The sequence below is a fragment of the Aptenodytes patagonicus genome, chromosome 26 (assembly GCF_965638725.1).
Source record: "Aptenodytes patagonicus chromosome 26, bAptPat1.pri.cur, whole genome shotgun sequence".
Taxonomy (NCBI): domain Eukaryota; kingdom Metazoa; phylum Chordata; class Aves; order Sphenisciformes; family Spheniscidae; genus Aptenodytes; species Aptenodytes patagonicus.
In genome coordinates this window covers 1,238,125-1,260,340 of record NC_134974.1, presented here as the reverse complement: position 1 = coordinate 1,260,340, position 22,216 = coordinate 1,238,125, and the positions used below count along the sequence as shown (strand labels likewise).

At 49.7% G+C, this 22,216-nt stretch overlaps 1 protein-coding gene across 1 annotated transcript; it reads left to right on the top strand.

The window, feature by feature from the left end:
* The first annotated feature begins 28 nt into the window (after positions 1-28).
* Positions 29-13,672, top strand: NCSTN (nicastrin). Its single transcript, XM_076359986.1, has 17 exons — positions 29-142; positions 427-531; positions 2,021-2,144; positions 2,667-2,785; positions 3,851-3,996; positions 4,185-4,335; positions 4,817-4,926; positions 5,761-5,913; positions 7,320-7,424; positions 7,607-7,684; positions 7,830-7,999; positions 9,216-9,318; positions 9,594-9,689; positions 10,202-10,289; positions 10,427-10,578; positions 10,898-11,110; positions 12,652-13,672. Exons 1-17 carry the CDS (start codon positions 43-45, stop codon positions 12,772-12,774), a joined length of 2,136 nt encoding a protein of 711 aa, XP_076216101.1. The 5' UTR covers positions 29-42; the 3' UTR covers positions 12,775-13,672.
* Positions 13,673-22,216: the final 8,544 nt, after the last annotated feature.

Genomic DNA, 22,216 nt, shown 5'->3' with positions numbered 1-22,216 from the left:
GGGAAGATGGCGGCGGCGGGGAGGGCCTGGGGCAGCCGGGGGATGGAGGCCGCTGCGGGGAGCTGCCGGGCCCCACTCCCGGCCTGGTGCGGGCTGCTTCGGGGGCTGCTTCGGGGGCTGCTTCTCGCCGTGCTGGCAGCGGGTGAGGCTGGCTGGGAGAGGGGCAGGGCTGGGCAGGGCAGGCCTGGCCTGGCCTGGCCTCGCCTCGCCTCGCTTCCCCCGGTTTGGGGCCGCTCAGCGACTGAAGGGGAGGTAGGGAGGGCCTCGCCTGGCCCCCTTTGAGATGGCGGCACTAGGAGCCCTCGCCTGCCCCCTTCTGAGTTGGGGAGGGGCTCGTCTTTCCCCCCTCAGTTGGGGAGAGCCTTCTGACATGCGGGGAGCCCCTGGTTTGCCCCCCTCTGAGGCGGGGCTGTGTCTTCTCCCCAGGCTCCTGCCAGGGGAACTCTGTTGAGAGGAAGATCTACATCCCCTTGAACAAAACGGCACCGTGCGTTCGCCTCCTGAATGCCACCCACCAGATCGGCTGCCAGTGTGAGTAGAGCTGCGGGGCCCCAGAGCTGCTCCTTGGGATGGTCGTGCCGTGGGTGATCGGGTGTAATGCAGCTCTCCTGTTGGACTTGCCTAGATCAGTATTGCCCTCATTCTCAGCGCTGTTTGCCCTCTTTTCCAATCCTGCTCCAGTAATGCTGAATATGCTGACCTGTTTCTGCTAAGTTGAGGGGTGGAGACCTTAGAGAGACTGTGTTCCTGCAGACCATGAAAATCCCTGCCGAGGCAGAGCGCAGCATTTTGAGCTTGTGCAGTCGGTGCACGCACAGGACAAAACCTAAGCCACAGCTTCTAGGGGTACGAGGCAAAGCTGTGAGCGTTGCGGAATGCATTGGGGTTAACAAGGCACGAGAGAGGGAGCAGGGAGTGAAGAAGTGAGAAGGTGGCAGCTGAAGGGAGCGGAGGGCTTGGTTGAGCTGCTTGTGCAGTGCTTGTTAACTTTGTAAGGGGTTTTTTTGTCATAGTGAAACGGGGAAGGCAGAACTACATGCCTGTTAAAATTAAAAGATAGATGAGGGAACCCCATTCAAGCAGTATTCCTGGGTGAAGTTAGTGTGAGTCAGTGTTTTGCTCATTTCCAATTCAGTTTTGCTTCCACAGTGAGCCGCTCCCTGCAGCAGAGGTTGTCAGCTGCCACTACAGGGCAGCGCAGCTGCGCTTGGTTGGTCAGAAAACCGAGGGTACAAGGTTCTCTTGACTCTTCTTCCACCCTCTGTGTGAGCCTAGTGCTAGGGCAGACGGCTGCACGCAGTCCTGCCTTCCTGGTCACAGGCGGTTTCCGACAATGACAGCCGTTACTAACTGGGGGGCTTGACAAAGTGCTTGTTTTTATCAGTAGCTTCTTATGAAAGTGCTTTGTCCGTCATCCGTTTTCTTTGGGACGGGGCGAAATGACAAGCGGTGGACCTGCTTTGTTGCTAGTCCCCTTTGCTGTCACAATCTTTCGCCCCTTGCGCTCCTCCGGGCCTCGTGCTGAGCTGTCTTTGAGCTCTCAGTTTCTGAATTTGCAATTTTTACTCTTTGCTGAGGGGCGGCACTAAACTGTTTCTGTGACCGCGGTCCTTGAGGCCGGTCCTGTCTCCTCCAAGTGCCTTTCTGTCTCAGGCCCTGTTTCCTGCTATACTTCCTTATTCTCTTCAGTCACGGGAGACTCACAGTGCTTAGTTAGCTGAAGGTCCTTAAGCGCTTTGATGTGCTTAAACAAAAGAAGCTTTCAAAACATGAGTGCTTATTTCTTAATCTATGCTATTCAGCTTTTTTCTTTCCCTACTAAAAGGCGCCGTTCCTTTTTCTGTCCTGCTCTAGCTAAATGGTGCCGCTTCACCAAATTGCTTCCTCCAGCCCTCTAATCCCATGAGCTGTTCTTCCCTAAAGCCCGTAGGAACATACCGCCCTGCTATTCCGGGGTGGTTTGGGGGTGTGAAGGAAGTGGATCACTGTGAAACGGGAAGGGCGCGCTCTCTTTCCACAGCCTCCATCAGCGGAGACACAGGGGTGATCCACGTGGTTGAGAAGGAGGAGGACCTGAACTGGGTGCTCGCTGATGGCCCACATCCACCCTACATGATACTGCTGGATGGGAGCCTCTTCAACAGGTCGGTCATCATCAGTTTTTTGTCTTCCCAGGGTGACTGGAGCCCAGAAGACCGATACGGGTCCCTAATCCGGTGATGAAAAGGTCATTTTTCAAGTGACAGATGGCAGAATCAGCCCTGACTGCACTGAAGTATAGTGAGGTTGAAACATTTGTGTGTTTTAGTGCCTGCATTTATTTCTTCTTAAATGGGCTGGTTTGCTGTTCGAAGAGCTCTGCTCTGTGTAAATTCTCATGCCAGGTTCATCACTGTAGCAGTTGCTAAAGTTCATTTAACACCGTGATTAAGGTTGCTCACGTCTCTTCCTGGGCAGAGCAGGAAAGAAGTGGCTGAAGTTTTCTGCTTGTTGCTGTATGCGTACTCTCATGCAGTTCTGAGAAGACAAAGGAAAAGGGACATGTTGGTTATTTTGGTCAAAAGCATCGTCGCCTGCTCGACTGTAATACGTCAGCGTTAGCACGTCTTGGATTGTAACTCTTCATTAATGAATTCAAAGTTTCACTCGTATTTTCTCTCTTCCAGGAGGGTAATGCTGCAGCTGAAGGGAACCTCGCGAGTGTCAGGCCTTGCTGTGACCGTTGCCAAACCTAGCCCTCCCCAGGGATTCTCTCCTGGTTTGAAGTGCCCCAATGATGGGTTTGGTAAGGAAATCTTAAGTCTTTATCCTTGTTAGGAGGAAGGGAAATGGTGCCTTTACATTTTACAGTCAAAGCAAGAAGTGCAAAGGGTGGCTGAAATTGCGGCTCCGCTTTAATGTCAAAATGGTGTTTAAGGTAACAGGCTCAATGTGTTCTTCCAAAGGAGTTTGTCTGAGCTGGAATCTCATCGTTTCTCAACAAGGGCTGGGACGGGTGTTTAGGGGAAGACAATTAGATAAGCCGGCTAAAACAGCATTAAGTCACTCCAGTGTTAAACCTGACCAAGGGTTGTTGTAACTTCTTTTTCTTTAACATGTGAAACTTGTACTTTGTCCACACGTGATCATTAAAGCGTCTTGTGTCTGCACAGATTGAGTGGAGGGTGTGTTAACCCCTGTCTGGGCCAGTCACTACTCTTTAAAATGCCATTCTGCCTCCCTGAATTCCCCCTGTGGCTTCAGTTGGGTTTTCCTTTCGCTATTTTTTTCGTGCAGCAAATTTACAGTCTTGCACTTTGAGGGGAGAAGTTACTACACCTTCTGTAGTTTGCACAAAGCTTTCTGTTGTGAAGGATGCCGTGTACGCTCCTGAGATGAGTTTGGTGTGCTGGCATTTGTCGTGTCCCTGCCTTCGTGCTGTTTGCACAGTATCTAGGTGTTAAAATGATTGGCACGTTATGGATGCCTTAGGGGTACTTCCAGCACATGATGAGCTCAGAAATTGCGGGTTTGTATGTTCCTCCTTTTGAAGTATAATGTTTCTCTGTGTGCCTCCTCCGCTCTCTCAGCATGTGATAAATGCTCACTGAGTGCTCATGCCAGCCTCCTGGCATGTGATGGCTTTGAGCATGCATGTTTCTCATTCTCTCTGCGTGGCACGGCGCTCTGTCTCTGCCACTCTGCCGCATGCAGTGACCAACTCCATCTCTCCAAGCTTTTTTCAGCTGGTTCCTCAGCCCGTAATGGTGCTCATTCTGTATTTGCTGCTATTTTCTCAGTGGGCCCTACCTCTCCTGCAGTCTGTTATTCTTTTGCAGGCTCAGATTTGCCCATTTCTTTCTGTTTCCAGGTGTTTATTCCAAAGATTATGGCCCTCAGTTTGCACACTGCAATAAGACCGTGTGGAATCCTGTGGGGAGTGGGCTTTCGTACGAGGATTTTGACTTCCCTATTTTTCTGCTCGAAGATGCCAATGAGACACAAGTCATTAAACAGGTACTGCACTTCCTCGACGAGTAGGAGAGGGGAACTGCTGCACAGTTCAGGAAAGGGGACAGAAGTTTTGTTTTCTCTCGGCTTAGATGTTGAAATCTACAGTAAAAACATATGGTCCAATTTTATATGCAGTACACGATGCTATTACAGAAAGGCTAAGTTTTGTAACGATTTTTATTTCCATCCAGTGTTATCAAGACCATAATGTCCCTCGTGATGGATCTGGCCCCGAGTACCCTCTCTGTGCCATGCAGCTTTTTTCCCACATGCATGCTGTCACCAGCACGGTTACCTGCATGAGACGCAGCTCCCTCCAAAGCACCTTCAGCATTAATCCAGGTGAGCAGATTCCTCTTTCCTGCTCATGATGTGGGATAAGGCTGGTGGTGAAAATCCCAGTGGAATAGAGTTGTGCAAAAGAAAGGCAATTTTAGAGTTTTCCTAAAGGCTTGCTTGCCAACTGAGCCTTTTCAAAATAAACTATTGAAGTGCTAAGGGATTTTGGACTATGTTTGTCACCAGTTTAGAAGATAATATGTAGAAGAGATGCTGGCTGAGAAAGGTATCTAATACCTGCTACGTAGATCATCAAGAATGGCTCTGAGATTACTGCCCCATTAGGCTGTGTGTACGTGAATTGAAATCCTGGTCCTGGTGAATGTTTTGCCAGTGACCTTCCTGGGGCCAGGACTTCACCCCTGCTGAGCAGAAGCTTGTCCCTGTGATAGAACCACTGGTGAGCTACAGCTGACCAGAAAGCTCATTTCTCACTTGTCACTGCTGTAGTCTCAACTCAAGCAATGTTGTTTCTGCTTCCTAGAGGTTGTATGTGATCCTCTTCTTGATTACAACGTGTGGAGCACCTTGCAACCTATCAATTCCTCTGGAAAAGTCGATCCTGAGAAGGAAGTTATTATTGTCGCTACACGAGTAGGTACCTCTTAATCTTGCTTTGTAGAGCATGGACTGGAAGGATCCTGGGAGGATGTGGGCTGAGAGTCTCATGGGAACGTACTTCTCGCATATATTTTCATTTCTTCCCATGTTCCAAACCTTTTAGATCCGACTGGCTATTGTGTTTCTGCAAGTATGAGCCTTTTAGTTGGTGGGTTTACCTATTGTTTCAATATAAGGACACCTGCGTTTTGTTTCTTTCTGTCTTGTTATGTGAGACTTTTTTCAGCATTTTCTTTACTGCTGGAGCCAGACAAGTAGAAATAGTTAGCGTTTCTAAGTTAATGCTTTCCTAAGATATTTCACATCCTTAAAATGTGTTGCAGAGGGAGACAGCATGGTTGGCTCATCTGTATTTTTGGGGGGGCAGAGGCTGAGACACATGGAGATTTTGTTGTCTTTCAAGCAGTGAGTCAGTGTCAGAGCTCAGAAAGAAGTTCGCTTCTCCGCCTAGCAGTCTGATTTACGGTCACTTTACACCCTCCAGAGATGCAAGTTCAAAACTCCATTTTGTCACCATCTCAGAGCCTCACGCTGAACAGTGATGCCAGCATTAAAATTATGGCACATTTGATAATCTCGGTTTTCAGGTCAGGGCTGGGGGCGGGGTGGGGGGGTGGCGCAGGGCTCTGAGGCCTCAGGACTGCCACAACAATGCAATTGGTATTTTAAATTTCATTAGGCGGAGTCCTTTGGTTCTTCCCTTATCAGTAGGATGAGCGGGATAGGAGAGGTGATAGATTTGCTTTCCCAATACAGTATTCCTCTGTCTACGTGCACATTTCTTACACCTCCTGTTCATGCTTACAGATTGACAGCCATTCCTTCTTCTGGAACATTGCACCTGGGGCAGAGAGCGCTGTCTCTTCTTTTGTGACCCACTTGGCTGCTGCTGAAGCCCTTCATAAAGTGTCAGATGTTCATTTGCTGCAAAGGAATATAATGTTCACCTTCTTCCAAGGGGTATGAGCAGCGGCGTCGCTCCACCATTTGGCTTGTTCTAAGACAGCAAATCAGCCCTTGGCTCCCTGCAAATGAACTTTTTCCCTACTCTTTGTGCGGAGTCATTTGTCTGCATCCCCACACCATGGTTCTCTGTGCTCCCCTGGTGAGAACAGGATCTTAATTGCACTGGGATGACAACAGCAGATGGAGCTTCCACTGGGGCAACCCATATTCTGCCCCACAGTTCATTCTGGATGAATGACTCAAACTTTGCTTTCCCTCCTGTCTCCTCCCGGTGTGCCTGTCTGCATGTCTGTTCTCTGCCTCACCCCCGTTCAGGATGAACTGCGATGGCCAGGCTTTAAATTCTGAAATGAAGCCCAGAAAAGGCTAGATTAAAAATATATGTGTTGACAGCAGCGAAATGTAGCTCATTTCTGAGCGCCCAGCACTGGAGTTGGCAGCTGTGGAAAAGCAGAACAAGCTTGTGGAGGAGGGACTGATGGCCAACAGCTGATGTTCCCCTCAAGGCATCTACATTGATGGCTTCTTTTGTGCAGCTTTGTGAAACTGGCTCCCGCAGCCCCCGTGCTGCGGCCATGTGATTCCCTTCATTCACCCTCCTCGGCACATATATCCCTAGTCAGAAGTTCCCCAGGGGAGACAGGCATACAGCGCTATGGAGCGGACATTCCCTGTCGTGCTCCCATGGTGCAGGAGGAATGATAAGATTTGGCTGTAAATTAGTCAAGGGGGAAGTCTGGTGGCTGGCTGACTTCATTGCCCTTCTTGGTCGTGGGGATTCTCTTCTTAGGGGCACCTATTCTTCCCCAGGCAATGCTCAGCTTCTTGCAGCTCCCTTGACAAACTCATTTCTGTCATCTAGCCTTCCCTGCCTTTTTTCCAGGGAAACAGACACCCCTCCTTTCAGGAAAGCTTCATATGTTTAATTCCTGGAATGGAGAATTGCTCTTTTCCCCGACTTGCTGTCCTCTGTACCAAAAAACAAAGAGGATGACTTCTGCCAGTGTAAAGGCTGTATTAATGCCTCTCCGCTGTTACTCACAGTAACGGTATCTTGCTAGATATCGGTGCTCTCTTAAGTCTGACTTTGCCTCTGTGCCTTTCTTGCTTGTGGAATTCAGTAGCTGTCCCATGTTTTTTTTTTCTCTTTGCCTTCATTTCTGTCCTTTGCTCCATCCCCTCCTACAATATCTTTGTCTTTGGAGCCAGGCACAATGTAATGTTTACTTTGGTCTTTTGGCGTGTGCCAGGCTCCGGGAACCTTCAGAAATACTTGGTGCAGTAGTTGGCCCTCGAGCTCTTGGTTTTGGTCCACCTCAGCCTCTCAGATATTGCTGTTAGTTGTGCCAGGCAGCTATCCGTATGTGATTCATGTAGGATTTTTTTTTTTTCTCTTGCAGGAGACCTTTGATTACATTGGCAGCTCACGAATGGTGTATGATATGGAAAAAGACAAGTTTCCTCTCCGCTTGGACAACATTCATTCGTTTGTGGAGTTGAATCAGGTGTGGGATAAGTTAGGGGACCTTTTTATTCTCTGTTTCTCTGTGATAATTTAGCTGTGGTTTTCCCAGCCAGCCTTTCAGTGGTTTTGATTTTTCCCTGGACTGGACTTCCCTGCTCTGCAAGACTCAGTAATGTCCAGTCACGTACTCATGGTGGTGTTTGGTTTTTTTTTTTCTTGAAGGTGGCTCTAAGGAATGACTCAATTCTATGGATGCATACAGACCCTGTCTCTCGGATGAATGAATCTGTTGAAGTGCAGGTAATAGAAAGCACTGTGTAGTTGTTCATCTAACCAAAATGCTGTGGGATCTTTAGCATGCTGCAGATGATCAGGATGTTAACCTTTCCAGAGAAATCACACATCCAAAAGAATAGTGGAACAGTGCCGTTTTCTCTTCTTTCAGGTTAGAAACTTGCTAGATATTCTGAATAATAGCAGCGTGGGAGCAAGCGTGACTTTGCAGGAAGCTGGATACTCCCAGCCTCTTCCCCCGTCTTCCTTCCAGCGCTTCCTTCGGGCCCGGCACATCCCCGGAGTGGTCCTGACTGACCACAAGACTGCCTTCCAGAACAGGTACTTCTCCCGGGTTGGACGGGCACAGGTTGGCCCACAGCCGAAGGCAACGGAGCCGGCAGAGGGCATCTGAGCTCCTGCAACGCCTCTGCCGGGGGTGTGCTGCCTAACATACATGTAGAGCGGCAGTCCGGGGGGAGCGGAGGAGCAAACATGTGCCATGTAATTGAACAAGCGCAACATAATTATTCTGACAACCGAAAGAAATCCAGTTTTGTACAGAAAATGTTCCCCACAGCTGGCTAGAAGCCAGAGGTGAGCAAATGGCAACTGAGCGTGCCTAAGCCTCATCTGTTCTTCCAGAAGCTAGCTGCCTTTTTTTTTTTTTTTTTAATATAGCTTTCTATTTGTGATGGCAGGAAGCCCCAGGCATTGGAAAGGGCACTTTCATTCACCCCACATGACCCTACTACAGCCTGTTCCTTGGGGATCCCCTGCTCCTTTTCAACTTTGGAAGTGGAAATGTGGGGTAGAGGACAGACAGATGCCTCTCCCCTCTTCCCGGAACTCTTCAAATTGTCTCCTTCCCTTCATCTTCTATCCTTCTCTGCGGTTTCTGAGAATCTCTGTAGCAATCAAGGGGAAGTAGCTTCCCTTTCACCTCTAAATCTGCACTGCTCTAAAGGGATAAGAAGAGCTGGGGTGGAGGAAAGCGCAGCTCACTGCTGTGTGATCCATCTTTAGACCGGGGGGGATCAGTCCCAGGTTAGCTGGGAATGTCAGGTGCATAGACCATGCAGTGGGCTCTCAGCCCAATTCCCGGTTCAGCTGCGTGTGCTGCAGACGCCTTGGTGTAAATCTCTCATAGAGTTCACTTGCAACTCCTCGCCGCCTTCAAGATAAGGCATTAATAAAATCCACTGGCACGACTTGCATCAAAAGCCCTCTTCCCAGGAGACCTTCTGCATGGGTTGTCCTTGCCTCAGTTTCTCTACCCATTTAATAGATTGGGCTGTCGCCCACCTGAAAGCTAATCACAGCTTGTAAATTGCGTGGAGATCCTCAGATGGGAGAAGCTGTGGAAGGGCCAAGTTAATTATAAAGCCTCATTAAATGGTTTAAGGAGCGTGTGGCAGGGCAGCGCTTTGGCAGGGCTGTATCTCTGCTCCCAGGAGACTGCTCCCACTGTTTGCTTTAGGCACACTCTGAATTGAATTCCATGCCCTGTGGTTTCTTTCTGCCCCTCCCCAACCTCTGTTTGCTGCCTTCTTTTCAGATACTACCAGAGCATGTACGACACTCCAGAGAACATCCGGATGCAATACCCCGAGGGGCTTAGCCCTGAGGAGACCTTGGAGTATGTCACAGACACAGCCAAGGTTTCTACTTTGCATTTTCTTTAGCTGCTGTATCTGGGGTGGATGGGGCTTTGGGTGGGGGCAGATAGATGCAGGGTCATGGGGAGAGGGGGAAAGCTGTTTCCAGAAAGGGCCGAAAGAAGGTGGGAGTGCTTTGTACAGTGACAAAGGCAATAGGGGCTCAAATGCTAGCACGATGTAAGCGTTTGATGGATGTGTAGATTCTGGCTTGCTCTGCTTGCTTGTTTTGCTGGATCTGCCTATCTTGATTAACACAGAGCACTCTTCTTTTGCAGTCCCTGGCAGAAGTTGCCACAGTGGTCGCCCGTGCTCTCTACCGGCTTGCGGGGGGAGCCAACAACACCTCTGCTATTCAGGCAGATCCAAAAACGGTACGAGCAGATGGAATTGCGTCCCTGGCATCTCTGATGAGCCCTCACGTACTTCCCTTCTGTCTCTGTTTATATGTGTTTACACAGCATGCTGTCCGGTCTGTCTCCATGAGGGCTTTGCCTCCCCCCCTTCTCTCTTTCCCCACCACAGCTGAATGAAAAACCTTTCACCCTTCTCTAGTTCCTTGCCTCTCGATCTCAGGGCAGACATGAAGCTTCACGAGCCCTCTACAAAACAGAGCTCCTTTATCCTCGTTCCACAAAGCAGAAGATGAAGCTGAGATGAAATGGCAATGTGTGCCACAGCTAAGGAGTCAGTGGAGCTGGAATCAAACCCAATTTTCACAGCTTGGTCCTGAATTATATGCAGTTGTGACATATAGTCTCTCCTTTGCTGTGCTCTTGGCCCTTGTAGTGGGAAACATCTGTCAGCCAAATAATCTTGAGAGGTATAGCTGTTAAGATGCTATTTTCTCTCCTCTTTGTATAAACCGATTTCCATCTCTTTCCAGGTCTCTCGAATGCTGTATGGGTTTCTGATTAAAATGAACAATTCCTGGTTTCAGTCCATCATTAAACCAGACATAAAAGGAATTCTGGGTAAGAGCAACGTAGGGAAGAAGAACACAGGAATGGGTTTGACCCCATATGTTACCTGGCAGCTTTCTGAAGCGCCATACTAACATGGTCTGCTTCTGGCCCTCTCCCCGCCAATCCCATTTCTCTGACTGTTCCAGGTGATGTTCCCCAACATTACGTTGCCGTTTCCAGCCCTGTGAACACTACCTACCTTGTACAGTATGTTCTGGCCAACCTCACGGGCACTGTTGTTAACCTTACCAAGGAAGAGTGCGTGAACCCTGACAAAACACCCAGCAGTGAGAAAGAAGTAAGTATCCATTGGAGTGGGATGATAGGTAAGGATAGATCTGCTGTCCCAATTTGCTGGTTTCTGCTTTTGAGGAAAGCTGGTTAGGAATGCTTTCTACTGCTTGTAGTAACACATGGGAGAACTGGGAAACTCCTCCAACAAGGAAGCATCTTAATGCCCAAGGGCAGGGGAGGAGTGGGCAAAAGGATCCCCTTACAGTGAGAACAGTCAGTAAAGCCCCTCTCTCTCTCACGGGTAAGGTTCCAGAACGAGGGGATAGTCTGGTTATTTGCTAGTGGCTGTTATGCTGTCTCTTACTCTCCCGTTTTCTTTGCAGATGTATGAATATGCCTGGGTGCAGGGTTCTCTGGACCCTAACTCGACATCACGAGTCCCCTACTGCGTTCGTTCAACCGTCCACCTAAGCAAAGCACTCTCTCCTGCCTTTGAGCTGAGGCAATGGGGATCTACAGAGTACTCCACGTGGACAGAGAGTCGGTGGAAAGAGATCCGTGCCCGAATATTTCTGGTAGCCAGCAAGGAGCTAGAGGTGAGTTTGTACATGTCTGAAAAAGAAAGTAGAGAAAAAAATGTGGCTAGCTTTGAATAACATCTCCTGACAGCTGGAGAAACAGTTCAGAGTTTGTTACAAGATCTTGTGCCATCATCCTGTGCGAGCTCCCCAGTTAAGAACAGCCAGGCTTTGATCCTTGAAAATGAGGTAACCAAGAATGCATCACTGGTGATAACCCTACCACCTCCAGCCATTTGTGGGTTAATAACCCAGTCGCTGAGGCTGAGACAGTGCAGAATAATCAAGAGTCCCATGAGCAGGCTGAGCTCTGTGAATAAAAGATAGAAATGACAGGAGTCTTAACCCCTTCCCCAAGCACAGGAAGCCAAGCCAGTGAATCTGGCTGTTAAGGTGTTTTGCCTGATGTGCAGCCCAGATCTTCCTTCCTGCAGCTCGAATCCCCTCTCGACAGCACAGGACTAACTTTTGCACAAACCTTCACAAACAGAAGCTGCTGTTGGTTCAGTGTCTCAGATTCTAAGCAGCCCTTAGCTGGGTGTGATGTGGCTTAAGTGCCAGCAGAATAAGGGTTAAGCGTACAGTCACTTTGGGACTCTGTGCCTGTCTTGATGCCCTCTGGTTGGCTGTTAATGATGTCATACCCTGTCAGGACAGACTCGGGAGTGCACAGCGCTGTCGTCATCATGCTAGCAGTAAGCCACCCAAAGGCCATGCAAGCCCAGGCAATTGTTGCATCTCTCGGATGGTTATTTGAAATCTGAGCAATTTATCTGTGGGGCACTGGGCCTCTTTAACACTGTCGGGCAAGCACAATGCCCTGCCTGTGTCTCTCGGCCTGTTACAGCCCAGTAGATACTGGTGCCCTGGAGATGCACAGTTTGAGCCCAGCCATCCCTGAAGTGTTGACCCGATAGAAAATGTACTGAGAGAGTTGTAGTGGTGCATGAGTGTCTGGCCACTGCATGGGGACTGTTCTGAGATATTCAGGGGAGTCTGGGAATTCCATGCAAGGAGAAGGGTTGACGGGGAGGAATCTAACGAGGCCTTAGACTGGTCTGGCACTTAGGCTTCAGGAAAGGTGCTGAGCAGGAGGTAATCTCAGTTATGCAAAGGCTTTTGACAGATGTTGATTCTGCCAGCAGCTGTGCTTGTTGGCATTTAGAGTTCCTCGCTGGAGGAGATGACAGTTCATGCAGGAGTAGCCAAAGCATTAAGTTAAATGCTTGCTAAAAATCTTTGCAAACTGCGTCGACCACCCTGAAACGCGATACGTTCTTTATCCGTGGTACAACTTTCTTACCTTTTCTCTTAAACATCGGTTTGTGTGCACTGTTGATAACTACAACGAAAGCTGACCTGATCCTGTCTGGCAGTCGCTTTTGTCCAAGTCTGTAAGGTCCTCAGAGTATCTTTTTATTTCACTGTCCGCGGTGCCTCAGCAGTGAGCTGGTCTCTGTTAGCTTTCTGACAGAGACCCCCATTCGATGCAAATTCTGTGAGGTGCTGCAGGTCTGTGTTTGTAACAACAATGCTAAGTGTTTCTCATCCCTTCCCAGATAATCACTTTGGTTGTGGGCATTGCCATTCTGATCTTCTCTCTCCTCGCCACGTATTTTATCAACGCCAAAGCGGATGTACTTTTTAGCATCCCGCGGGACCCTGGGGCTGTGGCTTACTGAAGATGCTCTCGGGGCTTGAGAAGTCTTTAGCCCTTGGATTACAATTTTCAAAGATAAAACTACACTGGAATGCCCCTCTCTCTCTGGATAGGGATGCAAAGGGTTCTCTCCAGAGCTTCCGTGCTCGGGTTCTAGGGACTGAGCCCTAAAACGTAAGAGACTTTCCCAGAAAACGGTGCCGACCAAGCCCTAAAGAAACGGTGACTGAGAAGTTCCCAAAGCCTTTCTTTTTAATTTGTCCTTACTTCTGAGCAACTTGAGAGGATTGGTCCTGAATGCCACTGAGACGACAATGTGATGGATGTGTTCCCTAAATGAAGGCAAGGGTGGAAAGGGTAAAGGTATTTTCTCTGGGATGTATGTGGACCAGCAGATTTCCATGGTGTCTGACAGCACAGGTTGCCTGTTAATGTCCAGCAGTTGCTGTGAATCTGTGTATACTACAATGCAGGGAGGGCAAGGTGTGTTTAACAGATGATTAGATGTAAAATGTCCTTTTTTTAATGGTGCAATATTTTCTGGGTTTTGTATATATATAAATAGTTCCGTTTAATTAAAAAAATCTCCGCTTACAAATTAACCCATTGCCTGTTTTGTCTTAGTTGCTGCCAAAAGGACCAAAAACACTGGGTGTTGCAATATGTTTCGGTCTCGGGAGAAACAGAGTTTGTCCGATTTGTTTTTTGACTCGCTTTGAAACTTTGAATTCTTTCTGCAGCTGGACAGAAGAAAGACATTGTGCCCTCAGACAGGACAGGGGATTAACTCACTGTTGTTTAGACTGTAAGCTCTCCAAGGCAGGGGTGGCTGATCACTCCAAACAGTGCTTTGTACGATGGTACCTTGATCTCAGTCGATCCCTAGGCGCTGGTATAATAAACGTGTTTTTTAATGAGCATGCTCACACACTTTATTTCCTTCAATGCTATTGCTTAGTGCCCAGCAAGACTGGGCTCTCAGGGCTAGGGGTTGTGACCAACCAGGCACTTGGATGTTCCTGGTTGTTTCTTGTGTATGAAAATTCACTTGTTCTTCAGCAGTCATGATTTAAAGGTGCGATAGTGCTGTTGTCCAAAGTGAAGAGCTCAAAAATAGGTAGAGAGGATTAATTCCAGAAATCAGAGCTGATGAGTGCTAAAGCAGACATCGTTTTCCCTTCCCTAGAGGACAGTGTAGGCTTATTGTGTTTAAGTCTTTTCTCAACCAGGCATACAGTCTGGAGTTTTAAAGTAATTCAGACTTTTTACTTTCAATGCTACCCTGAGGGAGACTTTTTCCACTTGCTAATGCATCCTGCTATCAGGAAACAGCTCCTGATACTTGGTGGAATGTTTCCGTGCCGGATTTCTTTTCATTTCTCCTAGCAATGCTGAAGAAACTCATATCTCAATTTACATGGAGATATCTTGTCTTTACAATAAGGATTTTCATAGCCTCTAACTCCTAATCTTTGGACACATTCCAACTTGTCAGAACAAAATCAGTTCCCCAAAATTATCCAGGTAGACTATTTCTGTGCATGAAAGTATTTTGGGTGAGACAGAGGACCTCAGGACAGCATGTGGTCTGGCAGAGAATTTTGTGGAATATGTTTTTCCTTCCCTAAGGTAAGTTTATTATTATTTATTACATTTTTTTTTTCTCCATATCAAAATGCAAATGCTTAATTCAAGGTGGAGCAGTGCTGTGTGGAGAGATGGTGGGATCAGTGATGGCTAATCAGCAAATTGGGTCCATATACACAGGGTTCTTGATAATTTTCAAATTAAAAATGCGTCCTTCCCATACTGTGCTCTCTCCTATCTTTCAGATCTAGATTCCGTGCTTGGGTTTGAGCGCTTTTGTTTTGTTTTGTTTTCCCCCCAAAGGCTTCTGGTTGGAATTTTTTTTTCCCCCCCTTGTTTTCCCCATACAAACAGAAATAAACCCTTTTACCACTCCCAGCCCCATTTTCCACTCCCAGCTTTTTGTTCAGAGCTGCTCTCTGGCGAGGCGAACAAACAGCTGCCTCTGTTGTCTGTGCCTATGCCGCTCCTTGGATGGCCAACAGGTCTCCCCTGTGGACAGTGCAATGAGCAACCCTCCTATCAGTGGCTGACAAAAGGAAGGGAGAAGCAAGGGGGCTAGGCTGGCAGGCACTGCAGAAGAGACACATTTTCCCTCCTGCTGCCAACGCTGGAGAACACCGCAAGTCTCCGCTTGACTGTCAGCCCAAAATTTACCCTGAGCTGGGGGTTTGCGTGTCCCTCAAACTCTCTTGGTGCCAGCACTGTCGCTGCACAGAGAGGTGAAAGGAAAGGCAGTAGCCATTGGTGTTTCCAGCCCTCCTCATTGTGTTTTGCCATGGTCAGTAAATGCATTTTGCTCAGCTGGCTTTTGATGACGAGGCTCGCGGCGTGCAGATCTGAGCCTTCCCTCCTCTGGGGAATTGGGCCTGAGTGTTGGATGAAAGGGGGTGGGGAACAAATAGTCAGGATTGCGGGATTCGTCTGGGAAGTAAATGGGCTACGAGAGTGAGTCCTAGTCCCTAGGTTTCTCTTCCCTGTCCTTCCCCAGACTGGCTGCGGCCGCTTCCCTTCCCCTCGCAGTGCCCTTCTCTCACTGGTGACGGACCCTGCTATACTGCCCTGTTTCACAGGGGTGAGGGGATGCTCTTGAGACCTTGAGGTGAACGGTACTTGAAATACAAAGGTGTTTTGTTAAAGTAAAGCTAATGTTGGTGAAAGGAGCTGCTTTGTGTGTCGTGGAGAATGAAATCCCATTTTATATGGAAACAAGACCATGCGAAAAGGTCTTAAGTTCACCTGCATCCCTCTCCAGATCATAAACGGGGCAAGTTGGGAGGAATCGGGATCTCTGTGACCTATTCAGTCGTTTAGTCTCATTCCTGATCTTCAAACAAAGAGCTGACAGTGGATTTGGGAGTGCTCATTCCCCTCCGCTGGGACCGGGAAAGCCTTTGCTGCTTTGTCTACGGCTACTAAATCGCTGCCCCTTAGGGAGGTGCTGTCTCCTGCTTTAAGCCCGGAGTTAGTGTCTTAGCCCTGGAAAGGCTCACTCTTAAGCCATCTTTTCCATGCCTTCAGTCCGAGTACAGTTATCTGCAGTAGATACATGTCCCCAATTTAAAAATGAAACAGGCTGGACCCCTTGTGTATCTTCCTTTGTAATGTAGAGTAGCTGCCTTTGGTTTGGGGCCGAGTTGTGTCTCTAGTTCCTCCTGTCCGTCCTGGTGTAACAGCAGCTGTCCTCAGCTGCGCAAACCTTAAAGTTGATAACTCCCCTGATACGCTTTTCTCCATCACTCCTGAGATTATGTGCATTAATTAGAGCATCCCTAATGCTAATAAGCAATGGGGAGTAAGTGCCTTCTCAGTAAATTAATGTGGAAAGTAGTTTGAATATTGGTATATATGTAGATTTATTTTTTATCTTTGCAATAGAAACAAAATTGTTGAGTTCCGAGGAGCAACTACGTGTATTTTGATGTGTGCTGGCTAAATAAGGTAGAGTCTGAGTTGCGCTGGGTGACAGTGCAAAGCCAGTGGTATGGCCTTCTTTGAGGTAGGCTGACGTGAACGAGATGATTCCCCCATTCACAGCCCATTTGCTTTGATAATTAGAAAAGTTTGCATGGGAAATTATGCAAAACATATGGAAAGCAAACAACTTTCCTGCTCCGTGTCTGGTCGTCTTTGAAGCAGCGGCTCACAGCAGAGTACTCCTGGCTGCCTCTTGGTCTAGGGAAAGGATGCAGCAAGCACCACTTGCGTCTGTCGTAGCTGGTCCAGGAGGACATAGTCCAGCTGGGAAACAATTCACAGGAACGCTCTAGAGATACCTAGCTGTTTTTTGGCTTCAACAGGCTTCTCCTGGCAAACCTTGCTGCAGTGATTTAAGACACTCTCCCAGCTGACAAAGGTTACCATCTCTCTCGCACATTCAGCAGAGGAGACAAAAGCTCGCTCCATTTCAGTTCAGCATCACAGTCAAGTTCAGGTACTGGGAAAACGCTCTCTTCTAAACTCTTAAGACTTTGGCTTGTTGCTCCAAAGCACGAGTACTTGAATTTCTTCTGCAGCTACTACATTTTGAGGTTGTTTTACGTCATTCCTGGTCTAACCAGTTCTTCCTGATGCTTAGAGATGCTGGACAGCTTTGACTTCTGTCCAAGCGGTTGGCATCTTTGGCATCTTTTAGGCATTGAGTTCAGCAGGTCAGTTATTCTGCTGGTTTAGTGGGACAGGGGTTCTGCAAGCTCTCTCCCCTGCTCAACGCTTGACCAAAGAAACAGGGAAGAAAGGAGAAAGCAGCTGAGCAGCCAAGGGTAAATTCACCCTCAAGAGATGGAGCCTGGAAGAAGCAAGTTCTGCAGCCCTCTGCCAGGGGAAAAAGAAGTGATGCAACTTCTAGCAAGTCTTGCTGAACTGCTCCTCAAAATAAACAGGCTGTTGATGCCAGCAAAGGCTGGGGCAGCTGCTCCCAGGGGCAGTTGCCTGTCTGCACCTTGCACTGTGTTTTGCTCTCGAAGGTAAAGGCTGCAGCTCTGAGCCTGTTCTCATCTCCTCCCCGCACCCAGCTTTGGTGAGCCTGGCACTGGCAGGACAGCCCTGGAGAAGATCGACCGGGCACTGGAACCACCTTTCCTATTGTGCTTGGAGAGAAGTAATTCGCTCCCTGCTGCCAGCTCTTTTGGCTACAACGTGCCAAGCTGGGAGTAGAAACCCAGGGATCTCGGCCTCACTTTTCTCCTGACTGTCCTCCAAAATCAGCTTCATCCCTGTACCTTGCCTTGCAAAGATCCGTGAGAAGTCCTGTCCTTACCGATAACCCCACAGACTCTCCATGGAACTCCCACCCACGCCTCTGGCACTGAGATAGTGCCTGGATTACCAACCTGCTCCGAAGAAACTTTCCCCAAACCACCTCCAGCTACGTCAAAGCCCAGACTAGCTTTTTTGGGCAGCCCCTGACTCTCTTGCTGAGGAGAGCAGCTGGCACATGCTGTCTCCGCCGTACAGCCCCCAGGCATCTTGCTGAGACACACACTCCCCTTCATGCACACACATAATTTGCAAGCATCAATTTCCTCTCCTCTCTCCCCACGCAACTCTACCAGGGATTTCTGCACAAAAAGAAGATGCCACTGACTCTCTTGACCTCTGAACTCGGCTGCCTCCTGGGAGGCAGAGGGCTGGGGCTGAGCCCAGAGAGGAGGGTTTGCAGCTGCCCTTGTGCCCTGAGGGGGGAGGCATATGGGGGTGACAGTCAATGAGACAAGGAGAAAGGAGAGGAAATGTGTGTTTTCTTAGCGCCCGGCCTCCCAGCTCCTGGGAACTTTATGGCTCTGGAATATTAAGAGGCAGGAAAGTTAATTAATACCCAGAACAAAGCCAGGGCTGTTTGGCTTCTGGGAGAAGGAAGCAGTGGAGACAGGAAGAAAAAATTGGTGTCTTCTTAAATAATTTGTTTTCTACGTTTTATCAGCAGCTAAAATAGAGATGAAGCCCGGGGCGGGGGGGTGAAGGGATTGATTTTTGGAGACCAAAGAAAGAGGCTTTCTGACAAAGGGCAGGAGAGTTTGCTGGGTGAGCTATAGGAACAGCTACCGTTGCCTTATTCAAGCTGGGGGCTGAGCTTGGGACATCGCAGAGCAGCATTTGTAGTACTGTGCTCTCTGTCACTTCTCTAAGAAGTCGCTATTTCTCTTACTTGAGACGACACTTCTGCTCCCCACGTAGCATCCTTCCTCTCCAGTCTGCCCAGCTTCTGCTGCCTCTCCTGTTCCCAGCACTGGAGCCCAGCGTCTGTGCTTTGGGCACCAGTGGCTGCAGCTGGCTGGACTCAAGCTGTCCCACAGATGGCCTTGCTAGGACTGTCATTCACCCCCTTCGCTTCTCCCTGACGGTCAGCATTTGCAGTGTGGCTGGGGTCGGCTCCCAGCTGGGCTATTGCCTGCCCGATACTTAGCTTAGGATTTAGAGAGGCTGAGGTGTTGCTCTACATACCGCTTTAAGGCATATTCAGACAACCAGATCCTGTTTCCACAAGTGACAATTGCTTAGGCGTGGATTATTCAAGGGAGAGCATTTAGCTTTAACTCCCAAATAAATACGTGGAAAAACCTGCTGCCTGCCACAAGAGCTACTCCTCTGCATGCCTTTGAAACTGCCCCAGATCTCTCTGTGCTGAATACTTTAAAGACTTCCGAGCTTTGTGTGCCCTGCACCTTGAGTCTCTGTGAAGTGGGCCTGAGCCCGTCCTTTGCCTACGCAGACTGGCAGGTCTTTGGTCCGTGGACCAATAAAGTGGATACAGACGTAATGGAGCCTTTGTGTGATGTTGCTGTCTAAAGGATACACCGGGTCCTGTGTCCCCGTCCGGTGCTCTGTCCAGTAGCCTGTGGTCGCTCTCCAGTAATCCTGCTGCCACGATCGTTGACAACTGCTTTCTGTGTCCTGCCCATGAGCAGCGACGAGGTCCAGCTGAAGGAACGAAGGCGGCTTAGCTCAGGATAACTATCGCAGCAAGCAGGGGCCATTGGCTGGCACCCAGCAGGCATCTGAGTCCAACATGTGTTTAAAATCAGGGTCTGACTACTACAAATAGGACTGTAGGAATTGCCAGACTGGATCATGCTCAGGGTCCATCTCTGCTGCTGCCCTCGTCTCTGACGGAGACCAGCACCTGCTGCTGCTGGGAAAGGCACAGAAAACCCTGGAGTGACCCCGCGCCCCAAATCCACAACACACTGATACCTGGGCACCTAGTTCCCACACTGGATACCATTGCAGCCGTCTGCCCCGGCTCTGCTCGACCTTGTCCTCTCTCGGTGTGCAGCAAGAACGTCCCGTCAGATCTCACCACCACCACGCCTGCGTGTCTGTCCATCCGTCTGTCCATTGTCCAGCCAGTCGTGTGCATTCCTGGAGAAAAATACCAGGGCTAGGGAAAAGGGAAGGTAGTTTGGGGAGATACTGATTCAAGCTTGCTCTTCCCCAGCCTGCCTTGTGCAGCCCTGTGCTCCTGGGGCCCCGTCCTTTTATCTCCAGCCTCTTTCACCTGCGTGTCCGGCCTGAACGCTTGTGTGCGGTGCAATTGCTTGGAGGAGGTAGATGGTGAGGCAGGGATGGAGGATGCTGCTTAGGACCTACAGCTCTCTGCTACCCAGGTGATCTTTCCCCAGTGCCAGCACAGCTTTAACAGTGAGGTTTCTGGGGCTAATCAAGATCGACATACAAACAAAACAGCATCTCTGCATCTCGCAGCCAGCAGAAAGGGAGAAGCAGATGGGCTAGAGGAGGCAGGGAGCTGCTGCTAAATGGATTGATGGAGAGGCCTTTAAGAGAGATGGATTGGAGAGGGAGCCGCTGGAGGAAAGGGCCGGGGTGGCCACGCTGCGAATGGGGCAGGGGCCCAGGGAGATGATGGGAAGGGAGAAAGGCCTGCAGATAACAGATGGATGGACACAAAGACTGGGAAGGGAAGAGAGGGACAGATGGACAGGCAATAGAGAGAGTCAGGAGAAGAGAGGGATCTGAACGTAATTAGATTGGATCCGATTATGACAGACTCGATTAGAGCAATATTATGATCAGGAGCTTCTGTCGCTATTTGGCTTTTAGGGGGGAACAAAGCCAGAGAGCACGTGTGGAAGGGGGACAAGCAGAGGCGAAGGGAACCGGGAAGGATGAAAGGAAAGGGGCTCCTTGTGAAAGCTGTCAGTGGTGGTGGTGACAGATTGTCTAGTTATCGAGCACCGGGGCCGTCTGTCACCGACCGCTCACAAAACCTGCACTCAATAAAAGCCAGGGAGACAAAGGCGAGGAGAGGAGAGGGGCTATCGGAGCCGAGAGCTTCTGTCACTAGCCAGGCAAGCGTGGCCAGGGTGTGGAGAGAGCTGTGCAGATCAGGGGCCTTCTGTTGTTAGCTAGGCACATGCACAAGTAAACATGGGTGTGCACGCAAACACACGTGCTGAGGGGTGCTAGACCTTGCTCAGCCACCTACCCACACGCGTGTGTGCTCTGCAACCCAAGTTTGCACGTGCACGCACGCTTGTGCGCACGCAGCTTGCACAGACAGCCTGCACGTGCACACGCATTTGCGTGCTCTAACATACTTGCCCAAAAAGGCCTCGAGCCCTGGCTTCGCAGGGCATCATCACCCCGAGTGAAGATTAACAGGCTGCCCAGGTGCTTCTCCAGCGTCGATCCAAATAGCTCTGCTTCCTGCTCGTTGTCTGCGAAGAGTCTGGTAGCTGGAGCATCAGCCGGCTGAGCATCGCAGTGTAGTCGGCGAGGCCTTGCGCCGTCTGTGCAGAGCGTCTGAACCTTCGCAGCCAGCCCAGGCTGCAGCTGTTGGTTGCAAGAGCGTGCTGCAAACCAGACGTGATGGAGCTGGCAGCTGCCCTCCCCACAAACTGCACTTGTGCATGTCTGGACAAAGTGTAATGGCACCAAACGTGACACTGTGGATGCTGAGGGCTTGGCTGCAGGGAACGGTCCAAAACGGCAGGTCTGCCGGAGAAGACTTTGCCATGAATGAGCAGCTGGGTGGTCACAGGAACACAGCAGAGCCCAGCACCTTTCGCTCTGCAGAGGGTCCTTGCTGGAGCGATGGGGTGCAGTCCCACCATGTGCATGAAGGTACCAGTTGACGGGCAGGAGTAGTAACGTCCCCCCCAGGGACTCTGTCTTTCCAGCATCTATGAGTTGTGGCAGGGATTTCCTTCCAGGTCTCCCACCCGTTGTTTGGACGTGCAGCCCCTCACTCTACAAAAGTTACAAAACTCCGGCTGGATCTGCTCCAGCAGCACAAGGGTTAAAGCTGCCTGTTTTCCCTGACAAGCCCAGGCCAGTGTGGTCCCCAGTGGTTTTGTACAATATGTCGCCTCATCTCCTGCCAAATGCTGCCTCCTCTAGTCTCTTTTCATACCTCGCCGTGCCCTCCCTGCACGCACGCAGGAGGCCTGGAGCGGCGAGCCCGGCTCGGGTCCCCCCAGCCCCATGCCACAGCTCCTCTCTCTGCAGCTGATCCCTCAACCTTGTGGGTCGAGGTGGGCAAGTCCTGGAGGGCTTCAACCCCTTGGATGGAAACACCGCAATGGACCCACCTGGGTCCATCGACCTCACAGGTCAAGCCGAAAGTATCGAGAGATTTTTAAAAGTTGGCTGTGCTCCCACCGGTGTTCACCAGCCTCTTTCTTCTTGAACGCTGTGTTGAAAAGGAGGCCCAGGAATTCAGAGGAAACAAGGGTTTTCTGCAGGCTCCAGCTTGTGGGCTCCTGCAGTTAAGAAACCTGGTTGGTTTTGACAAGGAATACCAGTTTCTGCCAGCCAGGAAGTTGGGAAACTCAGAAGTGAAGAACAAAGCCAGAGGGTCTCTTGTTCTCCCTCCCCCAAATCTCATCAGTTTTTGGCCAGCCTTAGCATATTTGAAG

Bases quoted from the DNA above. Each gene is read 5' to 3' on its own strand.
- NCSTN (XM_076359986.1), top strand. From the start codon at position 43: ATGGAGGCCGCTGCGGGGAGCTGCCGGGCCCCACTCCCGGCCTGGTGC. The intron at 7,425-7,606 runs GTGTGGGATAAG...TTTTTCTTGAAG, and splicing joins CGTTTGTGGAGTTGAATCAG to GTGGCTCTAAGGAATGACTC. The intron at 10,290-10,426 runs GTAAGAGCAACG...TGACTGTTCCAG, and splicing joins AGACATAAAAGGAATTCTGG to GTGATGTTCCCCAACATTAC.